The sequence below is a fragment of the Haliotis cracherodii genome, unplaced genomic scaffold (assembly GCF_022045235.1).
Source record: "Haliotis cracherodii isolate W230 unplaced genomic scaffold, xgHalCrac1.p SCAF_8, whole genome shotgun sequence".
In the NCBI taxonomy this organism is placed as follows: domain Eukaryota; kingdom Metazoa; phylum Mollusca; class Gastropoda; order Lepetellida; family Haliotidae; genus Haliotis; species Haliotis cracherodii.
This window is the reverse complement of record NW_027266341.1, coordinates 50,763,151-50,790,056: the sequence shown is the minus strand read 5'-3', so window position 1 is coordinate 50,790,056 and position 26,906 is coordinate 50,763,151. Positions and strand designations below refer to the sequence as shown.

Genomic DNA, 26,906 nt, shown 5'->3' with positions numbered 1-26,906 from the left:
ACAGTTTCCACCTTGAGATCACGATAATGGAAAATATGCACTTAATGTAACAGTTTCCACCTTGAGATCAAGAGAATGGAAAATATGCACTTAATGTAACAGTTTCCACCTTGAGATCAAGAGAATGGAAAATATGCACTTAATGGAACAGTTTCCACCTTGAGATCACGATAATGGAAAATATGCACTTAATGGAACAGTTTCCACCTTGAGATCACGATAATGGAAAATATGCACTTAATGGAACAGTTTCCACCTTGAGATCAAGAGAGTGAAAATATGCACTTAATGTAACAGTTTCCACCTTGAGATCACGATAATGGAAAATATGCACTTAATGTAACAGTTTCCACCTTGAGATCACGATAATGGAAAATATGCACTTAATGTAACAGTTTCCACCTTGAGATCACGATAATGGAAAATATGCACTTAATGTAACAGTTTCCACCTTGAGATCACGATAATGGAAAATATGCACTTAATGGAACAGTTTCCACCTTTAGATCAAGAGAATGGAAAATATGCACTTAATGGAACAGTTTCCACCTTGAGATCACGATAATGGAAAATATGCACTTAATGTAACAGTTTCCACCTTGAGATCAAGAGAATGGAAAATATGCACTTAATGTAACAGTTTCCACCTACAGATCACGATAATGGAAAATATGCACATAATGTAACAGTTTCCATGTAGAGATCACGATAATGGAAAATATGCACTTAATGTAACAGTTTCCACCTTGAGATCAAGAGAATGGAAAATAACAAGGAGATTAAGGATTACACACAACTAATCCAGTAATTTATCTAGACCACAGGCCCATGCTACACAGTGTTTGTCACATTACATCTATCATAAGTCTATGTTGAAGTAGGAGCTATGATCGCTTTGTAAAACAAGATTCTCTCCAAAATCCAAATCTGCAGCAAATATATCACAAATTCCCAAAATATAATTGAAATTTAACCGATTCATATAGTTATAGCAATCAACTTCATATCATCATCGCATTTTGGTAAACCTACACTAACCTCTGGATTAAGAGTTCGAAAGAGACATCGAATATGCTGACAGATTTGTTCTCACGCTGATAATTTTAAACTTCGGCAGGCCCTTACCGACTGCAGTTTATTCAAGTTATTATTTATTAAGCATTATTTAAGTATTGTGATAAACATAACTTTCATATTCACAAACAGTAGGATTAGACCTTTCAAATGGTGTAGGACATGTAGTCGTAAGGATGTAGCACAAGCTGATAATTTCCTGTTAAATGTTGGCTTCATCTATCAGCACCGTATCTCTTGGAACTCGGTGTGATAGCAGTAAAAGCTTCTGGTTGACTAGTTGTATTTTGTAATTTATATATTGCAAAAGTATGTCTCCCTGCTTCAGCTAAAATGTTTGGGCACTTTTTTACAGTTTTACCACTGGGCCTACAGTTTTTCCACTGGGCCTACAGTTTTTCCACTGGGCCTACAGTTTTTCCACTGGGCCTACAGTTTTTCCACTGGGCCTACAGTTTTTCCACTTAGCCTACAGTTTTTTCCACTTAGCCGACAGTTTTTCCACAGGGCCTACAGTTTTTTTCCACTGGGCCTACAGTTTTTTCCACTGGGCCTACAGTTTTTCCACTGGGCCTACAGTTTTTGAGATGTGCTGTCCCTTGAGGCTCTCAGACACTGCCCTGGATCAATTCCAATGGTTCTCAAATTACACTTATAACATGACCAGTAAAGACCGATAGTCTTTAATGCTTATTTTTATGTTATTGGATTAAATGCATTTTTTTTTAAATTACAAAGTCAAACTATCTCAGATTTTAAGAAAATAAGAGCTTCCCAAAATAATCTAAATTTTAACAAAATTTCTCACTTGCCCGACAAGGGTGCCGAGTTTGGAGTCCGATAAAAATCCCTATAATAACAGGAACTGTAAACAGATGTCATCGTACCTCTTCCTCTACAACTCTGAGGTCCATGCTAATGTGCCGGGTCAGCATGGGTTTGGCGGGGCTCTCACACTCAGGCTTGCCCAGCTTTGACAGGTCAGGCTCCGAGGCTGTCCGCATCAACTAAACAAACATATTCCATAAAGATCACTGGCTCATGTAATCTTCATCATCACCATCATCATCATCATTATCATCATCATACTAACATACATATCATAGCAGTGTTAGAGAGAAAGAGCATTATGTTTACTTTCAGCCTCTTTGAAAAAAAATATATATGTGTATTGAAGTGATGTGATGCTGGGTGCCATTGTTCAAAACAACCTTAGATAAGACTTGTAAGTCTTATTAAGGTACAGGAGTTACAATCACCTTAGCGCTAAGGCTGCTTAGTACAATGGTGCCCAGGTCTTAGCCATATACCATATGGGTCAAACCCATGAGCTGGGCATGGTGCTGACAAACCAAGAAACAAGAAACAAAATCAGAATCGAACCAACAATCATAGATTCTGGCACACGTAATGGAAGCAGCTCTGCACAATGAATTGTGGCTTAGACAACTGGGACGCCTATGCCCCTGAATATCCCAGGACATGCTGCAACATGCAATACAGTCTGTCATGTCGCTGGGGAGTCCATACCCTGGTCATTAACCTGAAGAATAGAAATGCCTGTTGTCCACAATATGGACATGTAGTAAACATGATGTACACAAGTCTTTTAATGCATGTGTACCCTATCTTAACTAGATAAATTTAACCTACACACCCCAATGTCTCGGAGGTCAAACTGGCCTGTTGTTATTCCCTTGGTAACCAGCTTGTTCCCATCACCACTGAAACACAAGTCACACAAGATAAATACAAAATATATTACAGATACAAACACGGGATGAAGTAGAGTGAACAAGTAACCTCAGCTTTAACGGATCGCAAGCACGGATATTTATCTACTGTTTCTATGGATTATCTCACAAGAGTTGAGCCAGGCTAACAGTTTAACTGATTTCCATATAAGTTGAGGAGATCAACACTGCCAAGAAGCTGTGCGGCACAAGTACCACTGACCCCCTAAACAGCAGAGCTCAACACTGCCTCCATGCTGAAGCTTCAACACTCCCTACCAGTTCCAGAGCTCAACACTGCCTCCCTTCTGAAGGTTCAACACCTCTACCAGTTGCAGAGCTCATCACTGCCTCCCTTCTAAAGGTTCAACACTCCCTACCAGTTGCAGAGCTCAACACTGCCTCCCTTCTGAAAGGTTCAACACCTCTTCCAGTTGCAGAGTTCAACACTGCCTCCCTTCTAAAAGGTTCAACACTCCCTACCAGTTGCATAGTTCAACACTGCCTCCCTGCTGAAGATTCAACACTACCTACCAGTTCCAGAGTTCAACACTGCCTCCCTTCTGAAAGGTTCAACACTCTCAACCAGTTGCAGAGTTAAACACAGCCTCCCGCTGAGGGTTCAACACCTCTACCAGTTGCAGAGTTAAACACAGCCTCCCGCTGAGGGTTCAACACCTCTACCAGTTGCAGAGTTAAACACAGCCTCCCGCTGAGGGTTCAACACCTCTACCAGTTGCAGAGTTCAACACAGCCTCCCTTTTGAAGGTTCAACACTCCCTACCAGGTGCAGAGCTCAACACAGCCTCCCTTTTGAAGGTTCAACACTCCCTACCAGGTGCAGAGCTCAACACAGCCTCCCTGCTGAAGGTTCAACACTCTCAACCACGTGCAGAGTTCAACACTGCCTCCCTGTTGAAGGTTCAACACTCTCAACCACGTGCAGAGCTCAACACTGCCTCCCTGTTGAAGGTTCAACACTCTCAACCACGTGCACAGCTCAACACTGCCTCCCTGTTGAAGGTTCAACACTCTCAACCAGGTGCACAGCTCAACACTGCCTCCCTGCTGAAGGTTCAACACTCTCAACCACGTGCAGAGCTCAACACTGCCTCCCTGTTGAAGGTTCAACACTCTCAACCACGTGCAGAGCTCAACACTGCCTCCCTGTTGAAGGTTCAACACTCTCAACCACGTGCAGAGCTCAACACTGCCTCCCTGTTGAAGGTTCAACACTCTCAACCAGGTGCACAGCTCAACACTGCCTCCCTGCTGAAGGTTCAACACTCTCAACAAAGTGCAGAGCTCAACACTGCCTCCCTGTTGAAGGTTCAACACTCTCAACCACGTGCAGAGCTCAACACAGCCTCCCTGTTGAAGATTCAACACTCTAAACCACGTGCAGAGCTCAACACTGCCTCCCTGCTGAAGGTTCAACACTCTCAACCACGTGCAGAGTTCAACACAGCCTCCCTGTTGAAGATTCAACACTCTCAACCAGGTGCAGGGCTCAACACAGCCTCCCTGTTGAAGGTTCAACACTCTCAACCAGGTGCAGAGCTCAACACTGCCTCCCTGTTGAAGGTTCAACACTCTCAACCAGGTGCAGAGCTCAACACAGCCTCCCTGCTGAAGGTTCAACACTCTCAACCACGTGTAGAGCTCAACACAGCCTCACTGCTGAAGGTTCAACACCTCTCAACCACGTAGCAGAGCTCAACACTGCCTCCCTGTTGAAGGTTCAACACTCTCAACCAGGTGCACAGCTCAACACTGCCTCCCTGTTGAAGGTTCAACACCTCTCAACCACGTAGCAGAGCTCAACACTGCCTCCCTGTTGAAGGTTCAACACTCTCAACCACGTGCAGAGCTCAACACAGCCTCCCTGCTGAAGGTTCAACACTCTCAACCACGTGTAGAGCTCAACACAGCCTCACTGCTGAAGGTTCAACACCTCTCAACCACGTAGCAGAGCTCAACACTGCCTCCCTGTTGAAGGTTCAACACTCTCAACCAAGTGCACAGCTCAACACTGCCTCCCTGTTGAAGGTTCAACACCTCTCAACCACGTAGCAGAGCTCAACACTGCCTCCCTGTTGAAGGTTCAACACTCTCAACCACGTGCAGAGCTCAACACAGCCTCCCTGCTGAAGGTTCAACACTCTCAACCAGCTGCAGAGCTCAACACAGCCTCACTGTTGAAGGTTCAACACTCTCAACCACGTGCAGAGCTCAACACAGCCTCACTGCTGAAGGTTCAACACTCTCAACCAGGTGCAGAGCTCAACACTGCCTTTGTGCTAAACACTGCCTACCACTTGAAGTCAACAGTACCTAGCAAAACAGTCGTCTACTAGCAGAGATCACAGTAGCCTGACATCATCGAACAAGCTCTCTAGAACACTTCAACACACCACTACTACATCCATGCAATACCTATCCTGTGTATCAATCTCACCTTCCATCCATGCTCTTGACAAGCACCTGCTTCTTCTCCTCCTCCTCCTCCTCCTCTTCCTCCAGCTCCACCTTGTCAAACAGGCTGCCTGCCCCCTGACTCCGCACAACATCAGGGCCAGTCACTGGTGGGGGAAATATCTCCATCACAAAAACATCCAATACCATCTTCCTAATCCACTGAATAGGGAGTGAGTTGGGTTTTACGCCGCTTTTAACAGTATTCCAGTTATATCACGGCGTGTCAGCTTGATGTGGGAGGGAAGCCCGAAGTGATGCAAGTCTCAGACGTTTACCACTTCGGTGAAACCCACGAGCACGGGTATGGTGCTGACAAACCTAGAAACATAATCGGGGCGAACCGGGATTCGAACCCACAATCATAGGTTTCTGGCGTGCCCAAGGGACGCAACTCTGCACAGCGAATCGCGGCACCTTAGATGGCTGGGCCACCTATGCCCCCTAATAAACAGAATAAGATTAACCATTAAAATTATACTGACATACAACAAAAAAAAAGGTGCAAACATTTACAAGCATCACTTAAGTAACAATAATGACTGAAGAAGCTAAAAAGTTTCTAGCGAGCAATAGCAGGTGAATTCAGACAACAAACCACACAAACCCTTATAGAAAATGTGTTATAATGAAAGAAGAACATAAATAATAATAACTGAAAGATGCCAAGGTTAGTAAATATTAAGTTTTGCATATTTTTATTTTGAACAAACTATTTGGTGCCAGTAAGACCTCACTAGTAATGTTACTGATTAGAGTAATCCCGAACCCTGTCAAGAATGTAAATGAATGAGTATATATTGTTTATCCTGATGTTAGCAATATCCCTACAGTAAACAACAAGCAAACCAGTGATCAATGATATGAGCATCACTCCATGCCATGGGTTACAGTAATGACAAGCAGTGGGGTCTCACATTGTGGCCAACCGCTTCTCAATTCTGTCGACTCTTGTAAAAAGCCAGTGGTAGTTGACCTATTCTGTCCTGGAAACTACTTTGAGTGTTTGCAGGCTGAATAACTAGTCACATGTGCACAGGTTATTGAGATATAAATCAGACATCAAGATACTTGCAGGTAGACAAGTAAAATAAATATTACTTTTTGATTGTTTCAGTTCTCAAATAACTTTAATTAGCCCATGTGTTAGTCATCTAGTTCTAATCAATGGAAAAAGTAAGTAAGCACACAGACATCATTGCAAAAGCCTGGTGAAGGACATTGTGAAGTCTGGTGAAGGACATTGTGAAAAGCACTGGAACTGACATTATGTAGGACATTGTGAAGCCTGGTCAAGGCCATTGTGAAGCCTGGTGAAGGACATTTTGAAGTCTGGTGAAGGACATTGTGAAGTCTGGTGAAGGACATTGTGAAAAGCACTGGAACTGACATTATGTAGGCCATTATGAAGCCTGGTGAAGGACATTGTGAAGTCTGGTAAAGGACATTGTGAAGTCTGGTGAAGGACATTGTGAAAAGCACTGGAACTGACATTATGTAGGACATTGTGAAGCCTGGTCAAGGCCATTGTGAATAGTAATTTTTACTGACTTTATGTCGGACATTGTGAAGCCTGGTGAAGGACATTGTGAAGTCTGGTGAAGGACATTGTGAAGTCTGGTGAAGGACATTGTGAATAGTAATTTTTACTGACTTTATGTCGGACATTGTGAAGCCTGGTGAAGGACATTGTGAAGTCTGGTGAAGGACATTGTGAAGTCTGGTGAAGGACATTGTGAAGTCTGGTGAAGGACATTGTGAAGTCTGGTGAAGGACATTGTGAATAGCACTGGAATTGACATTATGTAGGCCATTGTGAAACCTGGTCAAGGACATTGTGAATAGTAATTTTTACTGACTTTATGTCGGACATTGTGAAGTCTGGTGAAGGACATTGTGAAGTCTGGTGAAGGACATTGTGAATAGCACTGGAATTGACATTATGTAGGCCATTGTGAAACCTGGTCAAGGACATTGTGAACAGTAATTTTTACTGACTTTATGTAGGACATTGTGATACCTGGTGAAGGACATTGTGAAGTCTGGTGAAGGACACTGTGAATAGTAATGGTACTGACTTTATGTAGGACATTGTGAAGTCTGGTCAAGGACATGAATAGCCATGCTATTGGACGTGATGACGGAGAGCCCTAGGTGTTAGTGTTGTTGAATTTATCAATCAAAATAACAGTAACTATGTTACTTTTTTTTGTTAGTTGCAACTGTTAGTACCAAGATTATCAAAGCAAGTGTGACCAGGGTTATGTCGTGAGTGTCAATACAGTATCATGCAGCATTCGCCACACATGCAGACAATGCTGACCAAAATGTTCCTCGGGCAGATCTGGTTTAGGAAGAAGCCTAGGTTTAGGAAAGACATCAGCAGCTTTGTGAGAAATACCAGATTTCTCCTCCACTGTGACATCCTGGAGTCCCTCCACCTTCTCCTTAACCTCCTCCATCTCCTCTTCAACCTCCTCCACCTCCAGACTCTCCACATCAGTAACCTTCACCTCATCATCACTAACACTGGGCTTGATATCAGCTTGTTTCACATCCTCTGATTGGCTAGTACTCTCTTCCTCTTTCTCATCAATGACCTTTGCAATTTCATTGGTTGAAGGTTTTTCCTCTTGACCAATTATATTGGATTCCTCGCTGGGCTGTGTGGCTGAAGGATGTGCAATGTGTGAGAGTGCATCATCTAGTAATTCTAATCACACATAGAAGAAGGGTAGAGGTCACATAGGAATACTTGTGCATAATAACTACCAGGTATTTACAGGACACAAAATCCTGGGTCCTACACTAACAAAAATCGAAAATGGAGGCAAAAAAATACAGAGTGCATCCATTGGGATGTAGTAAATGTGAATACATGCTCAGCAATGAATGTCATTTCATATTTGCTACCACTTGAATAATTAATTTTTGTATGTCAGAGCTGTAGATAGGCTGTATATTTGCACAATCCTGGTTAATACACGCAAAAACAAAAACTTGACAATTATATGGCTCAAGTCACTATCAGATTGATAAGTAATGAATTGTTTCTCATCTCTATGAGACCAGTGAAGATCCAGGGTAAAATAGGTCTTCAGCAACCCATACTTGCCATAAAAGGCGACAGGTGGTCAGGCTCGCTGACTTGGTTGATGCATGTCATCGATCCCAATTGCGTGGATTGATGCTCATGAAATCAATCACTGGATTGTCTGGTCCAGACTTGATTATTTACAGACCGCCGTCATATAGCTGGAATATTGCTGAGAGCGGCGTTAAACAACAAACCAACCAACCAATCATCTAAATGAAATATGAACTAATTTACATGATAATTATACGTGATTATGAAATGTGTGGATAATTACCTGTGATCTGTGATAAGGTAGTTTGAATTACCTGTGAACAGTTTTTGGCATTCCCTACATATTACAACTGTTAGATGAAACGATTGTATATCAGCTTTCTTCCACCACTTCTTTTACCAACAGTTACATTTGGTAAACCATATGTATACTACTATTAATTTGGTTTTGAATGATCAAAATCAAACCCATGGATAAAATACCGAAATGACCCAAACCTGATCTGAATTGTGGGGGCACTACCACTACATTTCTTTTATATCCATTTTCAATTATTAAATGTATAGGAAACAGGAGTTCATGTCTGGTAAATCCCTGATAAATGTAATGCACTAGAACTCGTGAACTTGCAATTTCAGTTGAGGAATTCCATATCTATTTCTTACTACAGCTTCTGAACATGTGAAATTTAATGTCACTTTTTGTAGACTAATGCCCCCAGAATTGTTGGGGGTGAAGAGTGTTACTCAAAGCATGGTAAAAACAAGATTTGCAAATATTTTTTGGGGGGAAATGTTTAAATATATCCTTAAGTACAAACAAAAACAAGTATATGATCTTACTTGTGAAATAAGAAAAGGAACTAAACTGGGATTTCTCAATTAACATTGTCATATTCCAAAAAAAATATTTGACATTTCCCTGGGACACCATCTTGTAGCCAGCGACTCGCATTATTAACATGACTAAAGGCTGTGGGTCCCTTGGACGCAAAAATAACTACCGTATTCGACGTAATAAGCGCCCAGGGCATTCTCAAAATTAGAAATAGGGGGCTCTTAATAGAATACAATTTTGGTGAGAAAAAAACAGAGTTGAAAGATCATAAATTTCGCTAACAGCCTGAAATGATACAAAAGAAAGGTCTGTGCGTATTATACACGACAGATATATTTTCCAGAATTTTATGGCCCATAATTAGGGGTGCATATAACACACAAGTGTGTATTATGCACGAATAAATAAGTCTTGTGTACATTGATCAGTCGGAAGGGGTGCTAAATGGGATTGTTCACTTGCCAATATATTAGACGTGGGTGCTTATTAGAGCTGGGCGCTTATTACGTCGATACAGTAACCCCCATAAATCCCTTATTTTCAGTATATATGAAAGAACCTCTGTAGAATTTATGCAGAGTCAAAGTATTGGTATTCACATTGCTCCCCTTAGTTGTTTTTGATTAACATTTTCTTCATTGTCGTAAACCATATTCATACCATCACCAAACACTAGTGTTAATGCAGAAGACAGTTCAAAGGAATTGATACACAGCTGCATACATATTTTTCATCAAGTATTCTGATGATGCAGGCATCAAGGTATTACGATGTGAATGCAAAAGAATTTGATATGACTAGAATGCTAAAACATGCATGCATTGAGTAAATAAACTGAACAAAAAAATATAACACAGCAATAAGGCCGTAATATACAGGGATCTCTATTGCGATATATTGGGAGTTAAAGTGTCTGACAGTGTCTGACAGTGATTGACAAATATCACTCAGAGTGGTCAGTCAACGCCATTTTGTAGTCATGGATACAGGGGAGATAACAATGTGAGAGAAAAATCATTTTCACATTTCTGCTGTTTTGTCAATAAATTTTGAAGGGAAACATCGTTTGCAAATGAATTTCTGTGTAGATTTTAAGTTAAATGATACAAATAGTAATGAAACTTGTTATATATGTTTTACCCAATATACAGGAAAACAGAAATTATGCAATATGTAAGGAAGATAATTTATGGATGTTAACTTCTTTATTATGAGGAACACAACGTTTCGGAGTATATGCTCACTCCTTCATCAGATGAATGAATGACATGAGGCAGAGAGCTTCATAACAAAGAAGTTGAAATCTCTTCTTTATGTGTATCACTTCAAAATGCCTTTCAAAGATCTTATGCAATATGTATCGTTTCAAAAGCACATTGCAGCATAATCTTCTTTGGTCTCTTATAATTTAAAAAATAAGACATATATTTCACATCCATCACATTCAGTTGGCTGGAGTGTTCGACAGTAAGCAGAAAAGTCATGGAATCCTTGTCATAAACCTAAAGTTAAAAAATAAAGATTTAGGAGGTCCTTAGATTCAAATACCTTGAATCTACATCAGAACCCCCATATTTCAAACAGCGTACACTAGGGCTGCAACGAATACACTATGAGATGAATACGATTCTTATCATGAATATAGGGTAACAAAATACGAATAGCAATTCACGAATACAATAACAAGTCCGCAGTTGATGTATTATTTGTTATAATCAGTGAAACAATAATAACATAAATTATTTGACATGGTTTGTTAATTATTAAATTATACATTTTTATACTGCACTTATCCAGGAACTAGTATCTGCTCAAATGCGACAATGACCAGTGACCACAATACTGTCAAATTAAATATTATGAGAGTGTTGTCTTTTGAAAACATCTATGCATATATGTTCTTATGGATATTTTTAGGTACAGGGTATGCAAATGCACATGATTGCATGTTCATAAATATTCAACTCTCGTGGCCACGAATAACAAATTCAATTCATGAATGGATACGGTTCGATTCACAGAATACATGAGTGCATTGTAACAGCCTTAGTGTACTCAGTCACTTGTATTTACTGTTCCAGTAGCCATGAAGCATACTGCGAGTCTTCAATGACTAGAATGTCAAATACTGTCTTGTATCCAAAATGTGGATGCCTCATACACAAATCAATTTGACTGCCTATTCACCTCATCAACAGTGATCAAATATGCTGCATTCACTATCTAAACTGGATTTTAATCAAAGCTATAACATATTGCTATTTGTTTGAACACTGATTCTGACGACAATGCTTTGAGAGGCTGCACAATCTCTTAGGCCTTAGACATAAACCCTCTCATAATAAAAGAAAATTGATGAAACAACAACAAAAGATACTCTAAGAGCTACCAAATGATAAGAAAACACTTTTCCACTAATGCCAACATGTAGATCTGCTGATCACAAATTCAATTTCAAAACTACAACATCCTATGTATCTGAAGATCTCCAAACACACTTTCATAACAACAGCCATCTTGTAGATTTGCAGATCTCAAAACACTCTTTCATAACAACAGCCTTCATGTAGATCTGCAGATATCAAAACACTCTTTCATAACAACAGCCTTCATATAGATCTGCAGACCTCAAAACACACTTTCATAACAACAGCCTCCATATAGATCTGCAGACCTCAAAACACACTTTCATAACAACAGCCTTCATATAGATCTGCAGACCTCAAAACACACTTTCATAACAACAGCCTTCATATAGATCTGCAGATCTCAAAACACACTTTCATAACAACAGCCTTCATGTAGATCTGCAGACCTCAAAACACACTTTCATAACAACAGCCTTCATGTTGATCTGCAGACCTCAAAACACACTTTCATGACAACAGACATCCACTTACAAGTTTTCTCAGCAGTATCAGCCTCTGCATCTTTGGCAGCTTTTGCCACGGCAGCATCATCAGCAGCTTTAATTGTTATGGTTCCTTTCTGTATGGGTGTCTTGGAGATGGTGATGGTGGCGCCCACCCCGGATGAGATTGGGGGTACTACAGGTGATGGGGAGGGTGGTGCTGGTGACTCAGAACCCTGGGAGCTGGTGCTGCCACCTATAGCAAGAGAATAAGAGTATATTGTTTCAAGTTCCATTAATCTGATTCTATTAGTCGAAGACACAGAGCCACGAATCTCTCAATAGAGGGCCAATTCATGGATGTCCTTTCTACCGGTATATAGGCAATAGTACTTATATAAATCTGATACATGACATTCAATACTTCAGTTACACAATAGAGATCATCCTCTATATCTCCAGGACTTCATACAGCATACTTTTTTAATCTCATTTAACACATTACTTCAGAATGTTCAGTATGTCCAACGAAAATAAATTCCCATTATTTTTGACATTCTCTACATTTCTTGGGTTCATCTTAGTATTCCCTGCATATTGCACATTGACAGAGGAAGGACAGCAGGAAAACACCACAGACCTGACCGGTTACTGTTGATCGTCATGGTGGCATCACAGATCGGCATCTTCTGCAACGCACCAACCAGTGTATCACTCGGCTTGCCCCACTGGTTCCGGGGGGTCACTGGAGGAGGGGAGGTAACTCCTGACTTTACAACCTGGTCTCCTGCAGATGTAGCTGAATACACACCAGAAGAAACCCACTAAAGATGATCAGCATTGTGTAACTTGGACTCTGACTACGGCACACTGCATCCAAAGGCTTATCAAATATCAATTACAGGACTCTAGGTTAATCATACTCTCAACATTCAATCATGGTTTAGTTTGTTTGTTTGTTCGTTTGATGTGTAACATCGCATTCAGCAATATTCAAGCTATATGGCGGAGGTCTGGAAATAATCGACTCTGGACTAGACAATCCAGTGATTGATATCATGAGCATCGATGTATGCAATTGGTATACGATGACGTGCATCAACCAAATCAGCGAGCCTGACCACCCGATCTCATGAGTCGCCTATTACAACAAGCATTGTCGCCTTTTACGGCAACAATTGGTTGCTGAAGACCTATTCTACCCCGGATCTTCACGGGTCCATAGGTCAAGTGACTGATTTGGGCCTGACATCATTTGGAACACTATAACAGGTATGTCACAGCATGATGCAGGTTGTGGAAGTTACCACTTTGGTGAAACCCACAACAGTGCTGACCATCTTCCTGAGGCATGAGCGTCAACTGGCCCATTTCAGTATCTGTATTTCCAGTTTTCACCCTTGCCTTCTCTTGGCGCAATCGTGGCTCTAACCCATGTAGAATCAAGTTGTATCAAAATGTAATGTCCAATCAGCTTGTTCTTATTTTGAATGTCTTCACAAAGAAGCCGATTACCACAGAAAATGACCTGGTTGGTCAGATAACGAAAAGATTTGAGCTGTCTTGAGGGTGAAAACTAGATTTGATATAGTCTAGTGGACACTCTTGCCTCGAGAAGATCCTGGCAGGAGAAAGGTATGCAACTCTGTGACTCTTTGACACTTAAGACCACTGACCCACTGTGCCACTTAGGGACAGATATGATATCATTACCAGTGTTCTTTACTGAATGATGAATTTATGAAAAATATATCATATTCCTGTCTTTAATAAATATTGTCTCAATGGGTTCAGTTAAATGACAATGTTCTGGTGTAAGAGGTGTACATTGAGGAGCAAGACTAACCCGGTATCCCCACAGTGTCCCACATGATGTTAGGTCACACTCACACTGGACTGAATGATGAGTTTATGAAAAATATATCACATTCCTGTCTTTAATAAGTATTGTCTCAATGGGTTCAGCCCATTTCTGGTGTCTCCCGCCATGATATTGCTGGAATATTTCTAAAAGCGGCGTAAAACCATACCCACTCACTCACTCACTCAATGGGTTAAGCAAAATGACAGTGTTCTGGTGTGAGAGGTGTACATTACCTTCCATTTGCGAAGCAGTTTGTTCGAGGGGTAGATGGGCCAGATCCCCTTTATCAGCTTCGCCCCACTTCGACCTTGCCGTCCCTGACCCATCGTCCTCCTCCTGTATTGCAAGGTCAGGGGTCGAAGGGTTATCCCACTGACTTCGACCTTGACCCTACAAGAAAGGATGTGGAAATAAATACTGAAACTATCAATGGACCTAAAGTTGCTGTTTTTTTCTGCCAATCATCTTTTGACAGGTTCAAATGCATATTATTTCTTTCCACATTTTATGAATAAGACTTACTTTACAAACCAACTACAAACTGAACTTGGTTACTACAAACTGAACAATTCCATCAAAACAACAGTCCTTGTGACTCATGAGCTTCATATTGATTGAGAAGGATGATTCTCATCATGAACATTGTTATTATCAATGGTGAATTATCAAATACAAAGTCTGGCCAAAATCCTTCAACATTTCATCATCAAGAAACCGTGATGAGAGACATCAGTTCAGGACAACATTTGGAAGCTTTTCTTTCATGTCAACGAAAAACTGTACAGGGCTCACCTTATCATTTAATCGCTTCAGTATTTCATCTTTCTTTTGCTGCTTAGCACTCCTGGAATTGAAATAATGAAAGTGAGTGAGTGAGTGAGTGAGTGAGTGAGTGAGTGAGTGAGTGAGTGAGGTTGGCGTTTTTAACAGTATTGCAGTTATATCACAGCTTGTCAGTTTAAGGTGTGAGGATAGGACGAAGTGATGCAGGTCTCAGATGATTACCACTTTGGTGAAACCCGCGAACATTGGTATGATGCTGACAAAACCGAGAAACAGAATCGGGGCGAACTGGGATTCAAACCCACAATCATAGGTTCCTGGTGTGTCCAAATGAAATAGATAATACTTTGGGAAGTGTATGCATCAAATATAAATGTAGCAACAAAACCAGATAGGTGTGTGCCCTGTGTTTGTTATTCAATGCAGCAGTTAGCAATATTCCAGCTATATCACAACCACATGTAAATGATCAAGTCTGGACAAGACAAACAAGTGATTGATATAATGAGCAACATACAATGTTGTGGGGTACAATCACATTCAATCTCCCAGTCACAACGCCTGATCCACAAACTGATCCAGGATTGCAGAGTCACCTCTTACAACAAGAATAGGTTAATGATGGCTAATTCTAACCCAGTATTCTGACACCTGAAACAACATGTTATCTAAGCAGCAGTTCCTCCATGGTACTACAGTGCTACTCACTTGGGTCTATCCGGGGACTTCGCCTCCTCGACAGCCCCTATTGCATGTAGAGCCCCTGTGATAGGCACTGCTGCCACTGGCTTCAAGTTCACTTTGGGTGTTGACGGCCTGGAATATGATGAATGAATATGATCAATGAATTATGTAAAGATTCCAGGTTAGAGTGAGTGAGTGAGTATGGTTTTTCGCCGCTTTTAGCAACATTCCAGCAATATCATGGCTGGGGACACCAGGACATTGTACCCATGTGAGGAATAGAACCCAGGCATTCAAAGTAACAAGCCAACGCTTAAACCACAATGCTACCACACTGGCCCTTCCAGGTCAGAAATAGGCCAGTTTGATAATCTAGTGCTTCAAGAATTCACTTGCCACATCAGGCAATAATCTGAGATGCTGATTCTTTTTGTTTTATGACATTATGTTGTTGGATCACTGCTCTGCACCCTCACCCACTGTACCTCACCTTCACCTGTTGTATCTCACCCTCACCTGCTGTACCCCGCCGTCACCTGTTGTACCTCACCCTCACCTACTGTACCTCACCCATTATATATCTCACCCTCACCTGTTGTACCTCACCCTCATCTGTTGTACCTCACCCTCATATGTTGTACCCCACCGTCACCTGCTGTACCCCACCGTCACCTGTTGTACCTCACCCTCATCTGTTGTACCTCACCCTCATATGTTGTACCCCACCGTCACCTGCTGTACCCCACCGTCACCTGTTGTACCTCACCCTCATCTGTTGTACCCCACCGTCACCTGTTGTACCTCACCGTTACCTGTTGTACCTCACCATCACCTGTTGTACCCCGTCACCTGTTGTACCTCACCCTCATCTGTTGTACCTCACCCTCATTTGTTAGACCTTACCTTCATCTGTTACATCTCACCTGTTTTCTCTAGCCCTCTGCTCTTCCCTTTGTTTCATCTAACAAATGAAAAATAAAAATGTACACATGGTAGAAAACCATCTTCAAATCTACTTACAAATTATGACAGCTTTATTCCATTACGGGTCACGTCAGAATGACCTTTCAGCCGACCAATCAAAGCGTTCCTCACCAGATCATGAGAGTGACAGTCGGAATGTGTTTTCTATTCATGCAACCTTGAAAACGTTGACGCAGGGTATTCCGAATGACAGTTACAGCCCGTACGACTGATTCCGTCAAAATTATCGTCTATCTCTCGCCTCCATGGGATAAACATTTGAATGGATGAGGCGTCGCACAATATGTGGGAAGTACTGCTATACAATCTCAACCATATATTAGACATTCCGGAATGTTCGTATGTTCAGTTTTCAAAAATTTTAATCGAGAACTGTGTCAACATTTTTTTCAAGCGTAGTCTGAAAAGGAAGTCGCCTGGTTAAAACGAGTGCCGTAAAGCTCGAGAGAGCTGCTTTCTAATTGGCTGAAGTCGACTTCTTGTTAGTCATTTCAGTGGTAGGTCAAAGTTCGCGAAAGGTTGTTCTGACGTGACCCATAATGGGATGTCCTCAGATCTTTGTTTAGCGGCAGCTAGAACCTAGATCTGATTTTAATGAGATTGTGACTACCAGCAAGGTTGACTCAGGGCCATGACAATTTGCTAGATCAGTTCAGTCTTGCGATTACTCCTCACACTAATGAAATCAGAAATTATGTTTATGGACTGTTATTTGAGTTGCTGTCCTCCAAAGAGTCTTGTGAATTGTTGAGTGTTATGATTTTGAGACAGACGAGCTACTCACATATTCCTCTCTCTCCTTCATTCTCTTCATGATCTGCTGCTTCTCCTTGTCCAGCTCTTCCTTCTTTTTCTGGGACCACTCATCAGCCTGCTTCTGTATACAACACAACACAACACAACATGACAACACACTCAAGTATTGCTGAATATGCAATACTCCTGCAGCAAGTGAAATAATGGTACAGAGTTCGTTTCTTTGTTGTTTAAAGTCGCACTCAGCAATGTTCCAGCTATATGATGGCAACCAGTAAATAAACACGTTTGAACCAGACAATCCAGTGATTGATACTGTGAACAACAACCAACACGTTCGGGGTACAATGACAAGCTATTAACCAGGTCAGTGATCCTGACCAACTGATCCATCTGGTACTTCTATGATCAGCATAGATTGCTGGGGAGCTATTCTACCACAGAGCAATGAGGGGACTTACATTTGTGTCAACATATTCTCATGAAATCCCAGACCATGTCAAGGTTATTGACATCAGAAGAATATTTGAACAAATTTGGCAAGACATATTTTTTCAATGGAAAAAAATACAGTACACAACGTTTCTTCATCAATACAGTAGGTATGATCATTAAGTGGTTGATGCAGTGATAACAGATACTGATGTACTCTGATGCTGTCATGCATCTACACATGCCACTAACAAGACTAAACATGCAACAACAGTAGTCCATGCAAGGTATGTGTGTGTGTGTGGGGGGGGGGGGGGGGGGGTCGACCAACAGATGCTCCTTTACACTATTTTCCTGACTGAAAATGTTGTCGGGAGAATATTCTTATACATTATGCTGCACAAGCAATATTGATGTTTGTGCATTTTAATTTGTGTTCATTGGTCTGAGCACCAGCTGTCTTTCTCACTTGAAGCAGGCTTTTGTCTTAATTTGTTGGTTAAAAGCAGCGACAACACTGGATATCGTCCATATGTATTCACAGGTGAAAAAACATGGTGTTCACAAAAACATGAAGTACTGACGAGGATGTTAAGTATCAGTAGGATGTCTGGTAATACTACATACATCAGTAGTACTCTGTTCTTGTTCCTAAACACTTCCATTGTAGAATATACCCTCAAACCCCTCCACTGTAGACCATATCCTCAAACCACCCTCCACCGTAGAACATACCCTCAAACCCCACATCGATAAAACATACCCTCAAACCCCTCCACAATAAAACATACCCTCGAACCCCTCCACTATTAAACATACCCTCAAACCAACCCCTCCACCGTAGAACATACCCTCAAACCCCTCCACTATAAAACATACCCTCAAACCCCTCCACTATAAAACATACCCTCAAACCCCTCCACTATTAAACAAACCCTCAAACCCCTCCACCGTAGAACATACCCTCAAACCCCTCCACTATAAAAAATACCCTAAAACCCCTCTGCTTTTAAACAAACCCTCAAACCACTCCACCGTAGAACATACCCTCAAACCCCTCCACTATAAAACAAACCCTCAAACCCCTCCACTGTATAACATACCCTCAAAACCCTCCACTGTAGAACATACCCTCAAAAACCTCCACTGTAGAACATAGCCTCAAATCCCTCCACTGTAGAACATACCCTCCAACCCCTCCACTGTATAACATACCCTCAAAACCCTCCACTGTAGAACATACCCTCAAAATCTCCACTGTAGAACATACCCTCAAATCCCTCCACTGTAGTACATACCCTCAAACCCCTCCACTGTATAACATACCCTCAAAACCCTCCACTGTAGAACATACCCTCAAAAACCTCCACTGTAGAACATACCCTCAAATCCCTCCACTGTAGAACATACCCTCAAACCCCTCCACTGTATAACATACCCTCAAAACCCTCCACTGTAGAACATACCCTCAAAACCCTCCACTGTATAACATACCCTCCAACCCCTCCACTATTGAACATACCCTCAAAGCTTCCATCTTCTTCTTTCTGGCTTCCTGTTCACTTTGACCACTTGGTGGCTACAGTCAGAAGTAGACAACTTCATTCAGTGTCATTTCCTTAAATAGGTTTGTTTGTTAGCGACACACTCAACAATATTCCAGAAGATGACAGGCTGTCACTGAGCCTGACTACCCGATCCATTTGGTCACCTCTTACAACTAGCATAGGTTGCTGGACTATCCTAAGCTGGAATCCCCACTGGGTCCTCTCTCTCTGATGTACTTGCAACACAGTCATCATTGTAAGAATCATCCACACCTTTCTAAAACTAAATTGTGTATGACTGATATGCTAATCACTACATCCCAGGGGTCAAGGTGCCATGACTTACTATAGTACAGTTCATGCACAATGCATCATAATACTTGGACAAGGGGTGTCACGAATCACTGATGCATCAATTAATGCATCACAAGTTTTTACACTTGATGTTTACAATACACAATGTACCAAACAGGACCCTTGTATCTGTTCACCATTGATCCTGTATCAATTTTGAAAATTTTAATATCAATAAATTTTCAGAATGACACAGATTGTAAGAAGATTCCAAATCTGATTTTTTAGCTTGGCCACATGAAGCAAGAAGACTGTAATCCATAAACGGCGCAATTTCAGTATTGTGATGCATATAATTTCGGATCGCATTAGTACTCAAGTATTGCATTATGTATTGAAGCATAAAGCATATCAGCATGCCAATATGGTGAAACTCACAAACACATGTAGGGTGCTGATAATTCCAATGACAATTGAAGCATGCAGAAGGCGTAACATGACAGCCCTAACATTTAAAGCCGATATGTATCATGTGCAGCCATGCAGACAGGATGTGCTACTCTAACATACAGTCAAAACTACATGAAGCATAAATTGTGCAGATCGATTATATTACAATTAATCACAAAGCAAAACACTTCAATTTCAACCTATGATGGGTTCGCCTTGCAAAGTTTACAGATCAGCTGAAATATATGAGTCTTGCCAAAGAGAGAGAAGCAGAGACAGGGACTGACAAACATAGAGTTGTTTGTTTGTTTGTTTGTCTGGAACATAAATAATATTGCAATACATATGCTTGTATACCGGTATACTGTGCAGTCCAACACTCCAGTATGTCTTATGAGATTTGTTTGTTTGTTTAACGCCGTACTCAGCAATATTCCAGCTATATGACAGCTGTCTGTAAATAATCGAGTCTGGACCAGACAATCCAGTGATTGACAACAACAGCATCAATCCACGCAATTGGGATCGATGACATGCATCAACCAAGTCAGCAAGCCTGACCACCCGATCCCGTTAGTCGCCTTTTACAACAAGCATAGTCGGAAACAATGACAGACAGAAGAAAAGACAGAGAAACAGACAAAGAAAGAGGAGACATCTAGAGAAACACAGAGACAGAAAGAGAAACAGACACAGAGACACAGAAACGGAGACAACCAGACCCGTTCTTCTTTTCCCTGCATCTTTCGGCGTTCCCGCATGTTCTGTTCACGGATCTGCCTCAGCTTCTCCAGGTACTCCTAAAGCAGTCGTGGCGTTCTCAATACATACATGTGTCGTGGCGTTCTCAATACATACATGTCAGAGCTCCAGATAAGCTTTTGGTGTTGTTGGTATTTTACCCATGCATTTTAAAATCATTGGGTATCAGTAATTCTATCTGGGTATTCAAATTTCTGTTGCCCACTAGTTTTTACACATGTGGGTATTTAAGTTAAATATTTAAAAACACTATTTATCTAGTTCCTGCAAACTGGTGTGGCGTGGGTTCGAGAGCTTTATAGGACTCAAAAATACCACGATACTTCCACAAGAAAGTGTGATGGCAAATGATCATGATGTAACTGTCATCGTGGAGTTGAGAAAGTTTGACGGAACGCCTGTTTATAATTTCAAAATAAGTTGCTGATTTGCAGGGTTACTTCAAAATATTTTGATGATACGCACAAGTTTTATTTTTTAGAGTATCTGTAATGTTCGTTGCGTATTAGTCTGTCTTACAGACCCTGATACATTTATATCAACTACAGCCCATGCAAGTCTATAATGTTTGGCAAGTCTAGATTACTGCAGTATCAGGAAATGAAGAGAATCACTGGGCTCCCTTTTCATTCGATTTTTATTAAGATAACTGAACAACTGTTTTTTTCTGTACGATATGTTCATTTCAGAGACTATATGTTAGTCTAGTTGCGTATTTGATACGTTTGTATTTTATTTTACTGCGTATTTCTGCATTTCTGATGCGTATTTTATGGAGATACGCAGCTTATCTGGAGCTCTGCATGTATATCAATGCTAAACAAACTACACTTTTTCTATGGCTTAAGCTGTGTTTTTCCGCTCAAGGTTGAGTGAATACTCCCCGACACAGTATCATCGCAAGGTATCAACTTTTCAGTAATATCATTATCAGTTTTATTGTAACATCATAGCATCTCAGAAACTCATAATAAAAGGATCACAAACACGTGTAAGGTGTTGATAATTACAAAGATTATAATACCTGGGGTTGAAAGCCATGATGGATCCTGGCATGACTAAGGGGCATAACTCTGTACATTGAGTTGTGTCAAGTGAGATCAATGGGCCACTCATGCCTGTCATCATATTTCAACAGCAACCCATGACAGAAGACAGTCAATCACCACTCACCTGTTCTTCTCTGTTCCTGGAATTGGCAGCACCACCACCTGGTTTACTGCCCTCTGGCAACAGAAACAGTCCACAGTCAAAGAACAGGTGAAAAAACCCTCATCTCAACACTTCAGTGTCCATGTAACCCTTGTCTCATCGACCGCCTCCGTGGTCTAGTGGTAGAGCATCCGCCCGCAGAGCGGAAGGTCCGGGATTCGATCCCCGGGCGCTTCATACCAAAGATGTTTAGAGATGGTACTTGTTGTTACCCTGTCTGGCACTCGGCATTAGGGGCTAAAACAAGGACTGGTCGGCTCGGAGTCAGTATACTGTGTCTGAGTGGGGTATCCATGTTAAACTGCTGCATGGTATGTCAGTGTGCTAGCACTATAAATCGGCATCATTCTGGACTAGCACAAGCAGCCACACACACACACACATGCATGCACGTCGCTATATAAGTGCAATAATCTTGGACGCGACGTTAAACCCCATTTCACCTTTGTCTCATCATGAACGAACTACATAACGATTTGTGGTGTTAAACCTGTGTTTCAACTGCCTAACTTGTATCTGCCCACACTACAACCACCCCTACCCCACTCCCAACCCCCAACTGGCTACAGATCTGCCTGTTTCTTGACATTTACAAATGTGACATCACACCACGACTTTGCCATCCCCTGTTAACATCATCACATACAGGGTGTGGATCATTGCAATCTCATTAAAATCAGATCTTAGTTCTCGCTACCGCTAAGCAAAGATCTGAAGACATCCCAGTAGGGGTCACGTCAGAACGACCTTTCATCCGACCAATCAGTGCGTCGCTTACCAGATTATGAAAGTGACAGTTTGAATGTGATTTCTAATCATGCAGTCTCGAAAACTTTATCATGGGGTATTCCGAACCCCATTCCGATAGTTATGGGTTTAACGACTAAATCCTTACAATCTAGACCATCTATTAGCCATTCCAGAATGTGTTTTTGTGAGAATTCGTCAAAATATGTTTGTAGATATTCGAAGCATGGTCGCCAATTTGAAATTTGTGCCGTAAAGCATGAGAAAGCTGCCTTCTGATTGGTCACTCCATTGGTCGGTCAAAGTTCGCGCAAGGTCGGTCTGAAGTGACCCGTAATGGGATGTCCTTAGATCTTTGTTTAGTGGTAGCGAGAACTAAGATCTGATTTTAATGAGATTGGGATCATTGCAGTCATTGTCTGAGACTTACTTGCAGAGCCCGGTCGAGATATGGGTGTAGCCGGAGGGGTGTACTGGAAGTGAAGAAGTACATACTTAACACATGGAACAGGTGAAAAACACCCCCTACAGATACACTGACATCATAAGGCTCCAGGAATCTTATGATACTCAGGCCCATTCTAAATCCCACTTTAGGACATATCAGTGAGTGAGTGAGTGAGTTTGGTTTTACGCCGCTTTTAGCAATATTCCAGTAATATCATGGCGGGGACAACCAGAAATGGGCCTTCACACATTATACCCATGTCGGGATTTGAACCCAGGTCTTCGGCATGACGAGCGAACGACTAGGCTACCCGACCGCCCCTTAGGACATATCAATATTACAGGTACTCATGTCATAGAGGAATATGGAAACACTTGTGATAAAAACCAGAACCATTATTTCAAAGTGGAACTGAGTATTAACTACCCACTGGACATGGAACCATTCATTTGAGAAATCTACCGTACATCTTTACAAAACGATGCCTTCCTAAACCTGCCAAACATCGGACAACTCTAATCTTTAGTGATGACTACCTACCCCATACATCTGTGCGTGCCCCCTCTGTTTGTTTAAAGCCGCTGCTCTCTTCCTGTTAATAAATTCTTCAGCAAGTCTAGCTCTCTCGGAGGCCTGTGCTGCAGCACGTCTGAAACCCCATATTCAAAATACATCACAACTTGGTATATAATTCATAAACAAATTATCTTTTTGCAATTTCTCGTTTGACGATATTTTCAGTATGTTCAACTGGATAATATCAAAATTCAACAGCAATATTCCTCCTGTAAGACACAAGCCTGTAAATAATCAAGTCTGGATCAGATAAACCAGTGACTGATATGGTGAGTGAGTGCATTGGGTTTAACGCTGCTTTTAACAGTATTTCAGTTATATCACTGTGTGTCAGCTAAATGTGGGAGGAAAGCCTAGACGTTTACCACTTCTGTGAAACCCACGAGCAAAGGTATGATGCTGACAAACCTAGAAACATAATTGGGGCAAGCCAGGATTAGGACCCACAATCATAGGTTTCTGGCATGCCCAAGGGACACAACTCTGCACAGCAATTACTACGCCTTAGACGACTGAGCCACCCGTAAGCCCGACTGAGAAGGGGTACAATGAAACGTAATCAACCAAATCACCAAGCCTGACACCCGATTAATTTAGTCGTCACTACAACAAGCCAGAATCCCACAGGGGAAACAGACAAGCACATACATTGAAACATTGGAACAGGCACTGGTATTCTAGTATGTAATAACTAGAGCAAACACAAGACTGCAAGTACCTGTTTTCTTCAGCCTGCTTCACATGATTGTTGACGACATTGGGTCCTCGCTGTAACGCCCGATTGATGTAGTCTCGATCGGCCTTGTTCTGACCATACTGCTGACCTGGCCTAGGTGCTGCCATGTAGTTCCCTAAAGCAGGCATCATGATAGTAAACACCAGCACAGGCAAGACAGTATCACTAGTGCATGACAGAAATGGGTTCAGTACAGAACTGGGTTCAATACAGAATTGGGTTCAATACAGAATTAGGTTCAGTACAGAATTGGGTTCAGTACAGAATTGGTTTCAAAACAGAATTGGTTTCAAAAGAGAATCGGGTTCAATACAGAATTGGTTTCAAACAGAATCGGGTTCAATACAGAATTGGGTTCAATACACAAATGGTTTCAAAACAGATGTGGATTCAATACAGAATCATGTTCAATACAGAATCGGGTTCAATACAGAACTGGGTTCAGTAAAGAATCGGGTTCAATACAGAATCAGGTTCAATACATAATTGGGTTCAATACAGAATTGGGTTCAATACAGAACTGGGTTCAGTACAGAATCAGGTTCAATACAGAACTGGGTTCAATACAGAATTGGGTTCAATACAGAACTGGGTTCAATACAGAACTGGATTCAATACAGAATTGGGTTCAAAACAGAACTTGATTCAATACAGAATCGGGTTCAATACAGAATCGGGTTCAATACAAAATCAGGTTCAATACAGAACTCGTTTCAGTACAGAATCGGGTTCAATACAGAATAGGGTTCAATACAGAACTGGGTTCAGTAGAGAATCGGGTTCAATACAGAATCGGGTTCAATACAGAACTGGGTTCAATACAGAACTGGGTTTACTCATGAACAGTATTTCAGGTACGTCACAACAGATCAGCTTCCATGTTCTATTCCATCCTTCTCCCAGAGAGCACCCACCTGGATTCTGCCTTGGTGCTGGAACAGGAGGTGCCTCATGAACTCGGGCATTGCGTTCTCCCTTGATCCTGTTGAGGTAGTCGCTGTACTGGTCGTAGTTGCCTCGCTCCTTCAGGGGCACCTTGTTCTCCTCAGGGCCAACCACAGCAGGCTGGGGAAGAAAAGTCATGAAACAAGCCATGATGGTGCCTTGATGTCATTCAAGATCATTGTTCTTCATCAGGTACATGCATCAGCCTCGATACCTGTTGGTCTGTACCAGGCGGATGAGTCTACATCAATCAACTCCAGTCTACACCAGTCCACACCAGTTACAGCAGTCAAAACCAGTCTTAACCAGTCTACATCAGTCTTTACTAGTCTACACTAATCTACACCCGTCTGCACCAGTCTACACCAGTCTGCTAGAGTTGGGTTGCTACCTATCAAACTGAGCCAATGTACATCTATTTTTGGTGGTTAAAGTTTATACAGGACTTCTTGGAAAATTAAAAGGTCTTCACACTACATGAAATCGTTTACTTCGATTAATTACAATTATCAGTGACTTGCAAAAAAGCTTTAGGAAATTATCATGACTTACCCTTGGCAGAGGTCTGGGGACAGGGTTAGGATTCTGAAATACATTTTAAAGCAAATGTTAATTTTTATATCATGTTAGCAATATCGATCCAATAAATGAGCAATCAGGGTATGTTGACTCATAGTCTATCAGGTCATAGCTGAGAGTTACCTCTAGCGCTGAATTCTAGGTACCATTCACATTCAGACAGTATTCTACAGTGGAAGCAATTTGCAGTGCAGAGTTACATCCCTTAGCCATATCAGGATCCATTGCCTGTACTTCGAAATCTCACTTGACAACACTTGAAAAAATTTCATAACTTTATTTTCTGTTAATTTCATCTAATTCCATGCGAGTAGTGAAGAAATATTGATTTAAATGTTTACATGCATTGAATGGTTTTATCAAGGAGAGCTAATGACTAAATTATTCCAGATGACATCAACATATTCTGGCTCAAGCAGTGTGTGAAATAAAACAATTTTCCAGGCTGCCATCAGTACCCACAGACTTTAGAAGCTGCAGGCCCTGACTAAATTCTTCAGGCCTTCATTACAAAAACTGCAGCTTATTGTCCCAAATGAATAGACATGTAAATTTACTACAGGTCTAAGGACCCATACAAATTTGAAACAAGGTCCAAGCCGGAGATCTACCTGCCTTGGGCCTATGGGCAGCCGCTCATTTCGAACTCTAGGTTAAAGGAATGTCAATGCAGGCCTTGAGGAACTGCTAACAGTTACAAAGAGTTCATGTGACTTACAGCTGGCGGGGGATTGTTGTCATCAGAGCCGACGGAGTCAATGAGGCCCTTCCATCCCTCCTCGCGAGCCTTGTTCATGCGAGCCATCTGAAACATGCTCATCTGTAATAACTCGAAATCACTCAACTACAAAGCAGCTAAGGAGACTCAGGAATGTTGGCAGTCCAGGCAAGTTGAATCCAAACCCCTTCCTTCACCTATTCACGTATAATATGCACTCGTGTGTTATATGTACCCTTTATCATTGGCAATTAAATTCTGGAAAAATATATCTGTCGTACATAAACATTACATGCTGTCAGCATAAAGCACGAAATTTATCTTTCAACT

General features: G+C 41.5%; 1 protein-coding gene across 4 annotated transcripts in view; it reads right to left on the bottom strand.

Moving 5' to 3' along the window:
* LOC139450056 (serine/threonine-protein kinase Nek1-like) overlaps positions 1–26,906 on the bottom strand; it is a 91,793-nt gene that overhangs the window by 44,401 nt on the left and 20,486 nt on the right. Inside the window, exons 18-37 of one of the 4 annotated variants that reach the window (XM_071231690.1) lie at positions 26,577–26,663; positions 25,832–25,864; positions 25,249–25,399; positions 24,317–24,449; positions 23,563–23,671; positions 23,005–23,047; positions 21,789–21,841; positions 20,576–20,653; positions 19,085–19,141; positions 17,159–17,251; positions 16,314–16,351; positions 15,415–15,522; positions 14,716–14,767; positions 14,157–14,313; positions 12,700–12,858; positions 12,109–12,315; positions 7,606–7,953; positions 5,266–5,389; positions 2,732–2,798; positions 1,962–2,081 (exon numbers count right to left, since the gene is read on the bottom strand). In XM_071231690.1, the coding sequence (XP_071087791.1) occupies positions 1,962–2,081; positions 2,732–2,798; positions 5,266–5,389; positions 7,606–7,953; positions 12,109–12,315; positions 12,700–12,858; positions 14,157–14,313; positions 14,716–14,767; positions 15,415–15,522; positions 16,314–16,351; positions 17,159–17,251; positions 19,085–19,141; positions 20,576–20,653; positions 21,789–21,841; positions 23,005–23,047; positions 23,563–23,671; positions 24,317–24,449; positions 25,249–25,399; positions 25,832–25,864; positions 26,577–26,663 (2,217 nt within the window). The remainder of the gene's footprint in view (positions 1–1,961; positions 2,082–2,731; positions 2,799–5,265; positions 5,390–7,605; positions 7,954–12,108; positions 12,316–12,699; positions 12,859–14,156; positions 14,314–14,715; positions 14,768–15,414; positions 15,523–16,313; positions 16,352–17,158; positions 17,252–19,084; positions 19,142–20,575; positions 20,654–21,788; positions 21,842–23,004; positions 23,048–23,562; positions 23,672–24,316; positions 24,450–25,248; positions 25,400–25,831; positions 25,865–26,576; positions 26,664–26,906) is intronic. The other 3 variants (XM_071231692.1, XM_071231694.1, XM_071231691.1) reach the window with 3 other exon arrangements.